Below are 14109 nucleotides of genomic sequence, written 5' to 3' on the forward strand. Positions count from 1 at the left end.
ACAATGTTCTACATTGTAGAATAACAGTGAAGACATCGGCACAATTAAATAACACAGACGGAAATCATGTAGTAGCCAAGAAACATCCATCAGTGTGACCACAACTCACGTGTGCGACTAATAAGGTGATCGTCACCTGCTCACATCCTGTTCTGCCCCGCCACTTGTCTAGCAGGTGGATTCATCTCAAGGTTGCATCCAAAATAGCATCCTAGTTCCTATGTAGTGCACTACTTTTGACCAGGGCCCATAGGGAATAGCCTAGTCTAAAGTAGTGCACTACACAGGGAATATGGTGTCACTTGGAGCCTTTGGCCCTCTCACAGCCCTGTTTTAGTGTTTGGATGTGACGTGACTCATTGAAGGCATGCTGAACCACGATAGCACTTAAGTGACTATACTATCATATCTTAGCTGTCTAGTAGTATGGAGGAAAATGCTGCAAACTACGGAACGGGGATCCCTATTTCTCCATTTGTTTGGAAGGGTAAAGTTCACCTGGCCTGTGCTAGGTTAGGCCCTGTATGGTATGTGAACTTAACCTGAGTGTGGTGTTTAAGTGTTGGTCATTTGGCAGACGCTCTTACCCAGAGCGACTTGTAGTTTTGTAAGACAACGGTCATAGTGAGTAAAACCTTTCCTCAATAAAGCAGCTATCAGCCAAGTCAGTGCTGGTAAGACAAGACAAGTGTAGTGCGAGAAAAGGGAACGGGTGTTAGCTCCAAAAAGAAAAGTGTTTTATTCTTACTCTGCGTCTCTCTGTTCAGCATCGGCTCTGTTATAGACCTTATGGATGGCGCCGTGACGTGACTCGTTGTTCTGTCGTCCCGAAAGGCCTCGCCAGTGGATTGATATCACTCACCCTCATCTCAGTAGGCCCCCTCGGCTACTGTGTGTCCTCTGTAAGCAGCCACTGCACTGACACGTCTGCACCTTAGACCAGCAATCTGTGCACACTGTCGTGCTTCGACTCGTCCAGATTGGGGATCGCACGCAGCCAGATCCCGGTCTCTAGTCAAATCCATCTTCAAGTGCTGTTGGGAAATGTAAGGCCGTTGGAATTCTTACCTTGCTTTTACAATAGAACAATGAGAGCACTTCGGTCTGCTGTATGTGTGAATTGTGATAAATGCTAGCAAGGTCGTCTAAAAAACAGAGTTGAGTGTTATTACCACTGTCGTTATATGTTGAGCTTCAGTTCACATGGTGGAAAAATACTTTCTTTACTTTTCACTATGGATGCCTAAGGTGTTATGCCTTGAAGGATGTGTTTGAATGTCTCTGACATCTTTACTATCGCAAAACCTGACACTGCATAGTACTACATTGCCGTTGGTATTAGGAATTTGTTGTTATTCCTGGTACAGCCATAGTATCCTGGGAACAAGGATAACACACACACACGCACTTACATTCGCACACGCGTAAAAGCTAAGCACCTCATAGCACATATCACAGACGAAGAAGGTGTGGTGTTTTTTTGTTTTTGTTTTTGACATTCAATTCATCTCCCCCGTCTTACACAACCCTGAACCTCGCTGCTGCAGCATATTTGTGGTGGAGGAGAGTGTTATTTATGATAGCAGTGTGATCTCTCTCTCGCTCTCCCTCTCTCTCTCTCTCGCTCTCCCTCTCTCCCTCTGCAGGTTGGAGCATCCCCCGGTCCCTATCCTTTAATGTGGGGACGGCAGGAGCCAAGGTATTCTCTGGACCTGCCCTCGAGGAGTTTGGATACACCGTGAAACAGTTCAGAAATCACCAGGGAAAATGGTGAGACAAGACTACGGAGTCATGCATAGGCCGCCCTACACAAGCAGTACAGAGTGGTAGAAAGTGCTAGACAGTGTTACGTTCTGACATGGTAAGACCAGCATCTCAGCACCTCCACAGATGCACACTTGCACTACGCTGTGCTGATGTACAGTTACGACAGTAGCACTGTGTCCAAATCATTCTCGCACGCCGTACAGGGGCCAGGAGAGCTAAAAACAAGCCCGAGCTTCGTTTGGGTCTGAGAGATCCAGAACTGTTGTGTAGCTGCTGGATTTGGAACCCCTGCGGTGGGCATCCGTTTTCTCAAGCTAATGCTGTTCCTGTTCTTACAGTAGGTCACATGACCCTCAGCAGGGTTGGCAACGGAGCAAGATCTAGGCACTTCAACACTATACTACACACACACACACACACACACACACACACACACACACACACACACACACACACACACACACACACACACACACATGCCCACACACTCACATTATAGAGTTATACTGCTGATCACCACAGAGCAGACGTCACAGACAGGGTTCTTGGGTTCACGTCTCGCTCACACACACACACTTCCTGTAGTCCGTAGTGCTGCCTGTCTGCATCCGGGAGATCTCAGAGGAGACATTTTCCTTTTGAATACATCTCTCCAGGGACATAGCTGCCTTCCTTTCGTTTCCCGTCATAAACAAACATGGAGACTGAGCCTGGGTTAACCTATGGCGTATTAACTATGTGTGGATGGAAACATTGTTAACAAAGGAAACGGCTCTGAGAAACATTTAACTTGGGAAATGATTGAGAAACACAAATAACTAGATGTCCACCACTTAGGCTGATGATGGGTTGTATAATTGCGTCAAGGACTTAAGTGGACTTCAATTGAATGTGGTTTTGACTAACCTCGTCCCTGGACTGACTCAACAGGAAGAGAGGTGGCTGGTGGACGAGACTAGGTTTTGACAAAATGACAGTGGAAAGAGGTTTACGGTTTCGTCATTTGTAATCTTGATAAATACCCCATTTGAAATGAGAGGCATAAAGACCTCGTAACCCCAGAGAAAAGAGGTGCCTTGTTGCGTTGAAAGCCAGAGTGTATGACATCACAGAGATGGCCAGGTGAAAGTTCTCTCCCTTTGTCTAATTGGCTGCCTCCTGTCTCAGAATGTGGGCTTTGGCTCTAACACAAAGTCAGTGGGGGCGTAGGGGAGTTTTGGGATATTCAGAGAAACCACACCGAAACACGAATGCCAACCATTGGCAAACGTGTACCAAGTTCATAATGTTTCTTTAGTTGTCACAAATTAAAAGAGACTAATGGTTGTTGACTTTCAGAAATCAGGCAATGTGTAAAAAAATAAGAATAAAAAATAAAATAAAAACTCTAAACCAAATACACAGCTTACCACTATTATGGCAAAATGAGGATGTTTAAAACCACTGGAACAGTGCTTGCCCCGACACGCAGTGAGGGCTTTGGCTCTAACACAAAGTCAGTAGGAGCGTCTGGGAGTTTTGGGATATTCGGAGAAACCACAGCGAAACACGAATGCCAACCGTTGGCAAATGTGTACCAAGTTCATAATGGAACTGAAATGTTTCTTCAGCTGTAACCAGTGGAATACATGTTAATATCTGTAGAAACTAGCATGGTCGAGGAAGTGCTGTTATCTGACAAGCCTATTCTCCTGCATACTACTGATACCAGAGGTCATGCTTTGGGCTTCTATTCTGTCTTTATTCGGTTTAATATCACACCAACACACTGTGTCCTGGCCAGAAAAAGATATACAGTCATGACTGAAATTATAGGCACCCTTGATAAATATGAGCCAAAAAAAAACTATAAAATAAACAATACAAATACTGAGCGATATTGTACACTCAAAACAATGGAGAGACAAAAATAGAGAACACGCGTGTCAAATCCATTTGTCATCCGTCACCATGGGAAAAGGCACAGAACTCCCAAATGAAAAGAGACAAATGGTTGTTGACAGACCCTGTGTAAAAAATAAAAATACACTGCTTACCGCCATTATGGCCAAAATGAGGACGTTTAAAACGTAAACTTCCCTGGTAGCGGACCCAAGTGTATCTTGCCCCGACGCGCAGTGAGAAATCATTTAGGAGGCAAAGAAAAGGCCAAGGGCCATCTCCAAATCTCCAAATAGAAGCCACCTTCATGCCAATAGGCTATTTGGAAGGGTTGCCATTAAAAAAATAAAGCCTTTATTGAAAGCAACCAACAAAATGTAAATGTTTGAAGTTTGCTAAACGGCATTGGCACTTGGATTTGTACCGGGTGCTATGGTCCGATGAGACGAAAACAGAGCTTTTTTGGCCATGCACACCAGTGGTGGGTTGGGCCTCAAATGAAGGATGCATAATGCAGAAAAGAACCTCGTACCCACTGTAAAATATGGTGGTGGATCTTTGATGTTATGGGCCTATTTTGCTTCAACTGGTCCTGGGGTCCTTGTTAAGGTCGACGACATCATGAAATATACCGAGTGCCAGGGCATTCATCTGGTTGCCGCTGCCAGGAGGCTGAAACTTGGCTGCAAGTGGTTCTTCCAGCACACATCGAAATCTTCAAAGAAATGGTTAATTGACCACAAAATCAACCTTTTGTAATTGCCATCTCTGTCTCCGGACTTGAACCACATTGAAAACCTCGAAGAGGGCAGTTCATAAGCGCAGAGGATATCAAGGATCTGGAAAGATTCTGCATGGAGGAATCAAAGTGCAATTATCCTCGCAAGGGGAGAGTGCACAAAGTATTGAAAACAGGGTTGCCGTTCATTTTTAGATCATTTTTTAAATTACTTGTTTAATCAAATATTTAGATTTGAAATGTTTTTGGAGCATCAGTATTTAAACAATAAGCACTAGAACCCAGGATTATTTGTGTGTTATCTTCCGACTAAGACCTGTTATTATCACACGACAATGCCTGGGTTCGACGGCCTTATTGCTTTTATAAAATGGTTGCCAATATGTTTTTTTTTTAAAACGATGAATGACATTAAAAACATTATTAAAAATGTTATTTTAATGAGTAAATTCGTTTTATTTCACCCTTCCACCAGATAATATAGTCCCGGCCAAAAATTCAGTTGTTAGTTCTGAGGTTCTGAAGTTTGTAACCAAACAGGCTGGTCGTTAATTCTATTCTCTAATTCATGCTGTCAGCATGCCAATTGCACGCTCCCTTAAAACTTAAAACATCTGTGGCATTGTCTTGTGTGACAAAACTGCACATTTTAGAGTGGCCTTTTATTGTCCCCAGCACAAGGTGCACCTGTGTAAGAAAAGCTTCTTCATATACCACACCTGTCAGGTGGTTGGATTATCTTGGCATAGGAGAAATGCTCACTAACATGGATGAAAACAAATTTGTGAGTGGTCTCTCTGTTCACACTGTAGTTGGTGGCAGGTAGCCTAGTGGTTAGTGCGTTGGGCCAGTAACTGAAAAGTTGCTAGATCGAATCCCTGAGCTGACAGGGTAAAAATCTATTGTTCTGCCCCTGAACAAGGCAGTTAACCCACTGTTCCTAGGCTGTCATTGTAAATAAGAATTTGTTCTTAACTGACTTGCCTAATTAAAACAAATAAAAGTAGTCTAGCAAGGTGGGGCTTTCCTCAGTGATGTGTAATGGAGTGGGCTTCAAGAAAGGATAATGAGTGTGACTTGTTTCTAGTGTGGTAGGCTGGTCTGACGTCATGCTGTGTAATATAGTGGCCGTGTGTGTCCTGACTGATTGACTCACATGGCAGTAACACCATGGATCCTGAGCCACCAACAGCACTGGCACTGGTCATTATGGCTCTCTCCTTCTCGTGCAACAGGCAGAGTCTGAAAACATCCTTTCACTGTAAATGTCGCTGTCCTTTGCCCTTCAGGGTTAAGGTGTTTATTATACTTTCCCCCCTAAGGTTAACTGTTAATGATGACCTTGGTAGAGTATGTGTTTACCTTCCACATCTGTAGATAATGAAAAACTCTAACTGTCATTGTCTTGTTGTGAATGTATGTACTGTATCCAAATATGAAGTACAAGGACAGTAACATCAGTGTATTCCCTAACAATGGTATGAGCTACCAATAATTGTGTGTAATTTAGACATACATGCCATTGTAATTATTATGTAATCAGTATGCAAATGTCTGTCTGTCTGTCTGCCTGCCTGCTTGTCTGTATGCATGCATGCGTGTGTGTTTCCCCAGGTTGCTGGTTGGTTCTCCCTGGAGTGGATACAAACAGGACAGGAAAGGAGACATCTACAAGTGTGAGATCAGAGGGTCCAGTTCAGGCTGCCAGAGACTCAACCTGCAGAGTAAGACATAGTTCATACTCTTCATATTGTATATACTTTATACTCAACCTGCAGAGTAAGACATAGTTCATACTCTTCATATTGTATATACTTTATACTCAACCTGCAGAGTAAGACATTCTTCATATTGTATATACTTTATACTCAACCTGCAGAGTAAGACATAGTTCATACTCTTCATATTGTATATATTTTATACTCAACCTGCAGAGTAAGACATAGTTCATTCTCTTCATATTGTATATACTTTATACTCAACCTGCAGAGTAAGACATAGTTCATATTGTATATACTTTATACTCAACCTGGAGAGTAAGACATAGTTCATATTGTATATACTTTATACTCAACCTGCAGAGTAAGACATAGTTCATATTGTATATACTTTATACTCAGCCTGGAGAGTAAGACATAGTTCATACTCTTCATATTGTATATACTTTATACTCAACCTGCAGAGTAAGACATAGTTCATATTGTATATACTTTATACTCAACCTGGAGAGTAAGACATAGTTCATTCTCTTCATATTGTATATACTTTATACTCAACCTGGAGAGTAAGACATAGTTCATACTCTTCATATTGTATATACTTTATACTCAACCTGCAGAGTAAGACATAGTTCATATTGTATATACTTTATACTCAACCTGGAGAGTAAGACATAGTTCATTCTCTTCATATTGTATATACTTTATACTCAACCTGCAGAGTAAGTCATAGTTCATATTGTATATACTTTATACTCAACCTGGAGAGTAAGACATAGTTCATATTGTATATACTTTATACTCAACCTGCAGAGTAAGACATAGTTCATATTGTATATACTTTATACTCAACCTGCAGAGTAAGACATAGTTCATATTGTATATACTTTATACTCAACCTGCAGAGTAAGTCATAGTTCATACTCTTCATATTGTATATACTTTATACTCAACCTGCAGAGTAAGACATAGTTCATATTGTATATACTTTATACTCAACCTGGAGAGTAAGACATAGTTCATACTCTTCATATTGTATATATTTTATACTCAACCTGCAGAGTAAGACATAGTTCATATTGTATATACTTTATACTCAACCTGCAGAGTAAGACATAGTTCATATTGTATATACTTTATACTCAACCTGGAGAGTAAGACATAGTTCATACTCTTCATATTGTATATATTTTATACTCAACCTGCAGAGTAAGACATAGTTCATATTGTATATACTTTATACTCAACCTGGAGAGTAAGACATAGTTCATTCTCTTCATATTGTATATATGTTATACTCAACCTGCAGAGTAAGACATAGTTCATATTGTATATATTTTATACTCAACCTGCAGAGTAAGACATACTTCGTACTCTTAATACATACATTATACTCAACCTAGAGAGTAAGACATACTTTGTCCTCTTAATACATACTTTATACTCAACCTGCAGAGTAAGACATACTTCATACTCTTCATATTGTATATACTTTATACTCAACCTGGAGAGTAAGACATAGTTCATATTGTATATACTTTATACTCAATCTGGAGAGTAAGACATGCTTCATACTCTTAATACATACTTTATACTCAATCTGGAGAGTAAGACATGCTTCATACTCTTAATACATACTTTATACTCAACCTAGAGAGTAAGACACACTTCGTGCTCTTCCTACATACTTCATACTCAACCTACAGAGTAAGGCATACTTCATACTCAACCTACAGAGTAAGACATACTTCATACATACTTCATACTCAACCTAAAGTGTAAGACATACTTCATACATACTTCATACCCAACCTGCAGAGTAAGACATTTATGCGTTTCATACGACATTCAAACAGCTCCAGCTATTCATTAGCCCTGGTCCCAGATCTGTTTGTGCTCTTGCCAACTCCATTGCTCTTATTGTCAAACCAAACATGGAAGTGGCATTACATTCCATAAAGTGTTGGCGAGGGAGCAGAAACAGGCTAGCGCCCAGGCTAGCGCCCAGGCTAGCTATTCCTTCTCCCCTTCTGTATCTCTATAAACTCCTGCCCTTTTTTAGCAGTCGCTGTATCGCCTAGCATTAGCTTGTGTTTCCCCACATTATTCCATTTAAATCCCATTTGAACCCGGTCAAATCAGTCTGTCAGTCAGAGCGATGGCCACTGTGGTTAGAAAAGGAACTGTGTTCTTCGGAGTGTTGCAAGATCTCATTGTGCGTTTTCATGAATGTTGAGCACTGTAATTGCACCATGAGAATGTATTCGTTACCGAATACAAGGACACTGTAACAATGTATTTTCTCTCTCCTGTACTTCAGACTCAGTCAGCATGTCAACAGTGAAGAACATCAATGTCAACATGAGTCTGGGGCTAACCCTCACCCACACAGCTACAGAAGATAAGTTCATGGTAAACCTGTTTTTATACACCACTACATCTGTATAGAACTTCTAGCTATCCTAACCCTAATCCTCACCCGCACAGCCACACAAGAAACATCCATGGTTAACAGGTTTGGAATCATTGCATCTGATTCTTTACAGCCACACAAGATAGATTCATGGTTAACACGTTTGGAATCATTGCATCTGATTCTTTACAGCCACACAAGATAGATTCATCATGATCAACAGCTTTAACGTCACTGCAGCTGGAGAATTCATATAAGATCTTATCAGTCAATCAATCCCACATGTTTAGGGACTTGGGATTGATAGCCTGAATGTAATGTTGTTTTGGATGTTTTACCTTATATCTTGTTCTCCTGGTAGACATGTGGACCTCTGTGGGCTCAGAAGTGTGGCAGCCAGTATTATTACCCAGGGATCTGTGCAGAAGTGAACCCTCTCTTCAACCCCCTGTCTTCGTTCTCACCCGCCCTACAAAGTAAGAGTCCTTCCTCATTTGAAACATCCTTAGCCTACGAGTTCTGTATTGTTTTCACCATTGATTAAAAGTATAAATTAAAGCTCGAGTCCTCATTTGAAACAATAACAAAGCGTCCTCTCCACCCCCGTTTTGCTAAAAAGCTAAGGGGTGGGGCTAGAGAAAGGTAACCACTCTCAAAGTCCTAGAAAGAGGATGTACATTTTCCACCACATTTTGAGGCTCTGTATTGTTTATTTGCGTTTATGTTGTTCACAAGTGTACACATTGCCGTAAAACAAGCTCATATTTTGTGTTCTGATAGGGTACCAAAAAGTTGAACTAAAGCTCGTGAGGCATTTCTAAGTTCTATTCTTCAAGAACCAATGGGTACACAGCTGTAGAAAAATGGATGTGGCAACTAAGGATTCTAGCTTTCAGTCCTACTGTATGTCATATTTAACGCCCCTTCGTGGTTGGAGTTATGAATGATTACCATGGAAAATGCACGTGTTGACATGAACTCAATTCTTATCTTGTCTTTCCAGCTTGTGGGGGTCCAATGGATATTGCTATTATTGTGGATGGATCCAACAGTATATATCCCTGGCCACCAGTTGTGGCTTTCCTCAAGAAACTGTTGGAGAATTTAGATATTGGACCGGATAATACTCAGGTAAGTGTGCTCACAGTTATCAATGTATATCATTTGCCACTTGTCGAGGTTATTGACAATGCATCTTTTAAAGGCAATGTCCCCCCCCCCCTCCCCATCCGCAAAGATCTCATTCATGGTTAACACTGCATATATTAGCTCAGTCGGAGATCGCCTTTAAAAGCTGCATTGTGGACCACCCGCAGTCAGATTGAATCTTGGCCCAAGTAAATGATCTATCCCTATCTGTTTTTGTTGACTTTATGTTCATGTTTTCAGGCAAGTATTATACAGTACGGGGTTGAGCCAGTCGTTGAATTCCATCTGAACGCCTACAAAACCAAAGACTCGATCATTGCGGCTGCAGCGAACATTCTCCAGAGGGAAGGCCTGGAGACAAACACCTTCCGCGCCATTGAATTTGCTCGGTGTGTCTCAGTCTACAACACTTTCTATTCTTGCAGTGTCAACATAGTCTAAATGCTGCACCCCAAATGGCACCCAATTCCCTACATAGTGCACTACTTTTGGCCAGAAATAGTACACTATGTGGGTGCCATTAGGGAGGCAAGCCTAAGGCATTTCCTCCTGTTCTCTGCTAGTCAATGGGTCCTTAGGATCACTATTTTGTTGCTGCAAATTTTCCTGTGCAGCAGGAAATGCAAACTTGTAGTCTATTCAAGGTTTACAAAGGCTTCTAAAGTTTGTAATTTCCACTTTAAAATGTCAAACTTTCCACTTTAAAATGTCAGATCAAGCCCTACAAAGAAATGTAATTAGAAGCCACATCATAATTCACATTTTCTGTTGCTGCAGGATTATTTGCTGTAGAAAAGTGGCTCAAATTAAGATCCTACATCCCAATGATGCAGACGATTACATTGATGAAAGCAACAATCATTCCACAATATTAAAGCTGATCCACCCACAAAAACTATTTTTTTTAAATACAAAAATATCCTACATCTGTAAGTGATCGTGACCCTCATGTAATTTAAATATATATATCCTGACTCTGTTGACTCAACATATTTATAAAAAATAACAACAGGATTAGAATCTCTCTGTACATACCCCCCCCCCCCCCCCAATGGGGTTAGAATTGAGCACTTGAATGGAATAGAATGGAATATAACACAATGAAATGTGTTCCGAACAAACGTTTTAGAAGCTTTTTCTTTACATTGGGTATTGAATTGGGTTGGAATATGTTGAGATGGGACACTTTTTTGACCTCGTGTCTCAGACAGAACGCGTTCCTGCCCGGGAACGGGGCTCGACCCGGAGCCAGCAAAGTGATGGTGGTGGTGACGGACGGAGAGTCTCACGACAAGAACCTCCGAGACGACGTCATCAGGAAGTGTGAGAGTGAGAAGATCACCCGCTTTGGTATTGCTGTGAGTAAATATCCCACTTATTTGGTTGAAAGGTGAGTCTCTCGATGACATAAAATCTCTTTAGCAAAAGACACCTGGATATACAGTACGTACAGTGTTGAGTGTGAGGTATTAACATTTACTGTTTGAGACCTTTGATACCCCTATAAAATGGCATTATTATTATTACAGTATATCAATCTTCCCTTTCATTCTAATATCAATGATTTTAAAACTAATTCTTTATTATGTTTTTTTTCTTCTAGGTCCTTGGGTATTACATAAGGAATGACATTGACACTAAGAACCTGATTGCGGAGATCAAGTCCATCGCCAGCACCCCGACAGATAGGTATTTCTTCAACGTATCAGCTGAGGAGGCTCTGCTCGAGATCGCTGGATCTCTGGGAGACCGCATCTTCAACATCGAGGGTAAAGTTGTGTTCTAAAGCAACGCTGAATTTGTATCACGGTCCATTCGAACAAGAAGGAGTTCCCATTTACAAAACCAGAAATAGCAGCACGGCCACTTTATTGCACTTGACCTAACCTGTCCGTTGTTTTTTCTGTGGGGGTTAGGTACTGGGAAAGGTGGTGACTTTCAGATGGAGATGTCCCAAGTGGGATTCAGTGCCCACCAAACCAAGAAGCAGGTATGGGATACAAACCCCCAACTCTTATTTTAAATCAGTTAGTCTATTTGGTAGCATTTTATTTCACGGGGGTCTATGTAACACATTCGTAACACATTCGTAAGCAGTACCTGAACATTGCTTAGTGTGTTTTTAACAGGTACTCTTCTCGCTCTCATTACAGAACATGATTATGCTGGGTGCCGTGGGGGCCTATGGCTGGAGTGGTACTGTGGTTCACTACACCACCCAGAAATCGGACATCTTCCCCAAGACGGCCTTTGAGAGAATCCTAGAGGACAGAAACCACAGCTCACTATTAGGTAAGTGAGCTTGCAATCATCTACGAGTCAATATTGTCTCCTTTATCTTCATTTGATGTTGTGCTATTTTATTATGAGTTCATCAACACCAAGCCATTCTAAGGTCTCTTGCTTTTCCAACAATTTCTAACTTCCTTTGAATGTGTATTGAAGCTCAAACAACAGATATCTTTATTTACAGTGTGACTGGCAGTAAGACTACTAGCGCTGGACATTGTTACACGTTTGTCCATAATATCCCGTTTGGCTGTTCTGCACAGGCTACTCTGTGACAACGCTGAACGATGGCAGCATAGAGTACTATGTGGCTGGCGCTCCTCGGTCCAACCACACTGGACAGGTCATAGTGTACATCATCAACGGCAAGGGACAACCCACGGTCATCGACTCCCAGAGAGGAGACCAGGTAAGGCTCTCTGATTAAATTGGAAGAGAAGAGCGGTTGACAATGGGGACAGTTCTGTAAGTCGCTTTGGATGGAAGTGTTTGCTAAATGAACCATATTGAAAAGAAGAGCACGTCAATTGGTGTGTTGTCAGATGTTATGGCTCTCTACTATCTCTATCATACAGTATATATCTCTCTCTCGCTCTCTCTCCAATGATCTATCGTATCTGACTTGTCCGATTTGTTCCCATCTGCTTCGTAAACGTCGTCATCCTTTGTTTCTGCTCATTGATTCAAAACATATGTTCCTCTTAATAGTTTGCTGTATGCGCTTTCGATTCTGTAGATAGGCTCCTACTACGGCAGCGTACTCTGTCCTCTGGATGTGGATAAAGATGGTGTGTCTGATCTACTACTGGTTGGAGCTCCCATGTTCATGAACGAACAGCAGAAGGAGATTGGGAAAGTCCATCTCCTCTCCTTCACTAAGGTAAGCCACACATCTGATTTTTTTCACCTTTATTTAACCAGGTAGGCCAGTTGAGAACAAGTTCTCATTTACAACTGCAACCTGGCCAAGATAAAGCAAAGCAGTGCGACACAAACAACAACAGAGAGTTACACATGGAATAAACAAGCGTACCGTCAATAACACAATAGAGAAAGTCTATATACAGTGTGTGCAAATGGCGTGAGGAGGTAAGGCAATAAATAGGCCATAGTAGCGAAGTAATTACAATTTAGCAAATTAACACTGGAGTGATAGATGAGCAGATGATGATGTGCAAGGAGAAATACTGGTGTGCAAAAAAGTAAAAAAGTAAATTAAAACAATATGGGGATGAGGTAGGTAGATTGGATGTGCAGATAGCAGATAGCTCAGATAGCTGATGTTTAAAGTCAGTGAGGGAGATATAAGTCGATTTTTGCAATTCGTTCCAGTCATTGGCTGACTTGGTGCACTGTACACCAAGTCAGCCAGACAGATCTTCCTTAAAACTGTTTATATTTTTTGAGTGCAGACCCACCACTGTACATTCCATCTAATGGTTTAATTTAAGGTGTACACACGGCATTCTCTGAGCACAGTGGTTTCAAGATCTTTTGAAAGTCACGCTTTCTTAAAGTACACGAATATTCATGGTTTGTTTTCCGTTGGTGCTTCTAGGGCATCCTAAGTGTTCAGGGGTTCCTGAAGGGTCCGTCCCCAGTGGAGAACGCTCGTTTTGGGATGTCTATCTCAGCGGTGCCTGACCTCAACATGGATGGCTACAGTGATGTGGTGGTGGGAGCCCCACTGGAAGACAACAATAAAGGTGTAATCTATGTCTTCAACGGGGACAAGAAGAGACTTAGGACACAGTATTCCCAGGTAGCTTCGAGTTGAGGATTGTGCTATCACTCAACGCAACCTTATCCCAGCTCTTGTCACTCGCTAGCACAGGGGTGGGCAAACTACGGGCCGCGAGCCCATTCAATCCGGCCCACGGGAGGTTTTAATAAAAAATAAATAAAAATAACTTTTATGGTGGGGGGGGTGGTATTTTGGGTTGAAAAAGGCCACACCTGAACGTCTAAAACGACATAGAAAGTATATAAAAAGGATAATAGATCTATATATTTTTAATAACTGACATTTTTCTGGCCTGCAATTTGTTTTTTATCTGTGCGACCTCCCGTTGAGTTTCTAAATCTCGACATGGCCTTCGAGCCAAGACATGTTCCCACTCCTGCCCCACCGCCATGTCACAACTGAACCTGTT

General features: G+C 41.6%; 1 protein-coding gene across 1 annotated transcript in view; it reads left to right on the plus strand.

Annotated features, from left to right (window-relative positions):
• LOC139408895 (integrin alpha-2-like) overlaps window positions 1–14109 on the plus strand; it is a 30205-nt gene that overhangs the window by 5224 nt on the left and 10872 nt on the right. Inside the window, exons 2-14 of the mRNA XM_071153327.1 lie at window positions 1647–1770; window positions 6002–6111; window positions 8426–8517; window positions 8880–8994; window positions 9522–9649; window positions 9908–10056; window positions 10875–11025; window positions 11271–11436; window positions 11584–11657; window positions 11821–11959; window positions 12220–12365; window positions 12693–12836; window positions 13515–13718. Coding sequence (XP_071009428.1) covers window positions 1647–1770; window positions 6002–6111; window positions 8426–8517; window positions 8880–8994; window positions 9522–9649; window positions 9908–10056; window positions 10875–11025; window positions 11271–11436; window positions 11584–11657; window positions 11821–11959; window positions 12220–12365; window positions 12693–12836; window positions 13515–13718 — 1742 coding nt within the window. The remainder of the gene's footprint in view (window positions 1–1646; window positions 1771–6001; window positions 6112–8425; window positions 8518–8879; window positions 8995–9521; window positions 9650–9907; window positions 10057–10874; window positions 11026–11270; window positions 11437–11583; window positions 11658–11820; window positions 11960–12219; window positions 12366–12692; window positions 12837–13514; window positions 13719–14109) is intronic.

The sequence above is a fragment of the Oncorhynchus clarkii genome, chromosome 5 (assembly GCF_045791955.1).
Source record: "Oncorhynchus clarkii lewisi isolate Uvic-CL-2024 chromosome 5, UVic_Ocla_1.0, whole genome shotgun sequence".
NCBI classification, from domain to species: Eukaryota; Metazoa; Chordata; class Actinopteri; order Salmoniformes; family Salmonidae; genus Oncorhynchus; species Oncorhynchus clarkii.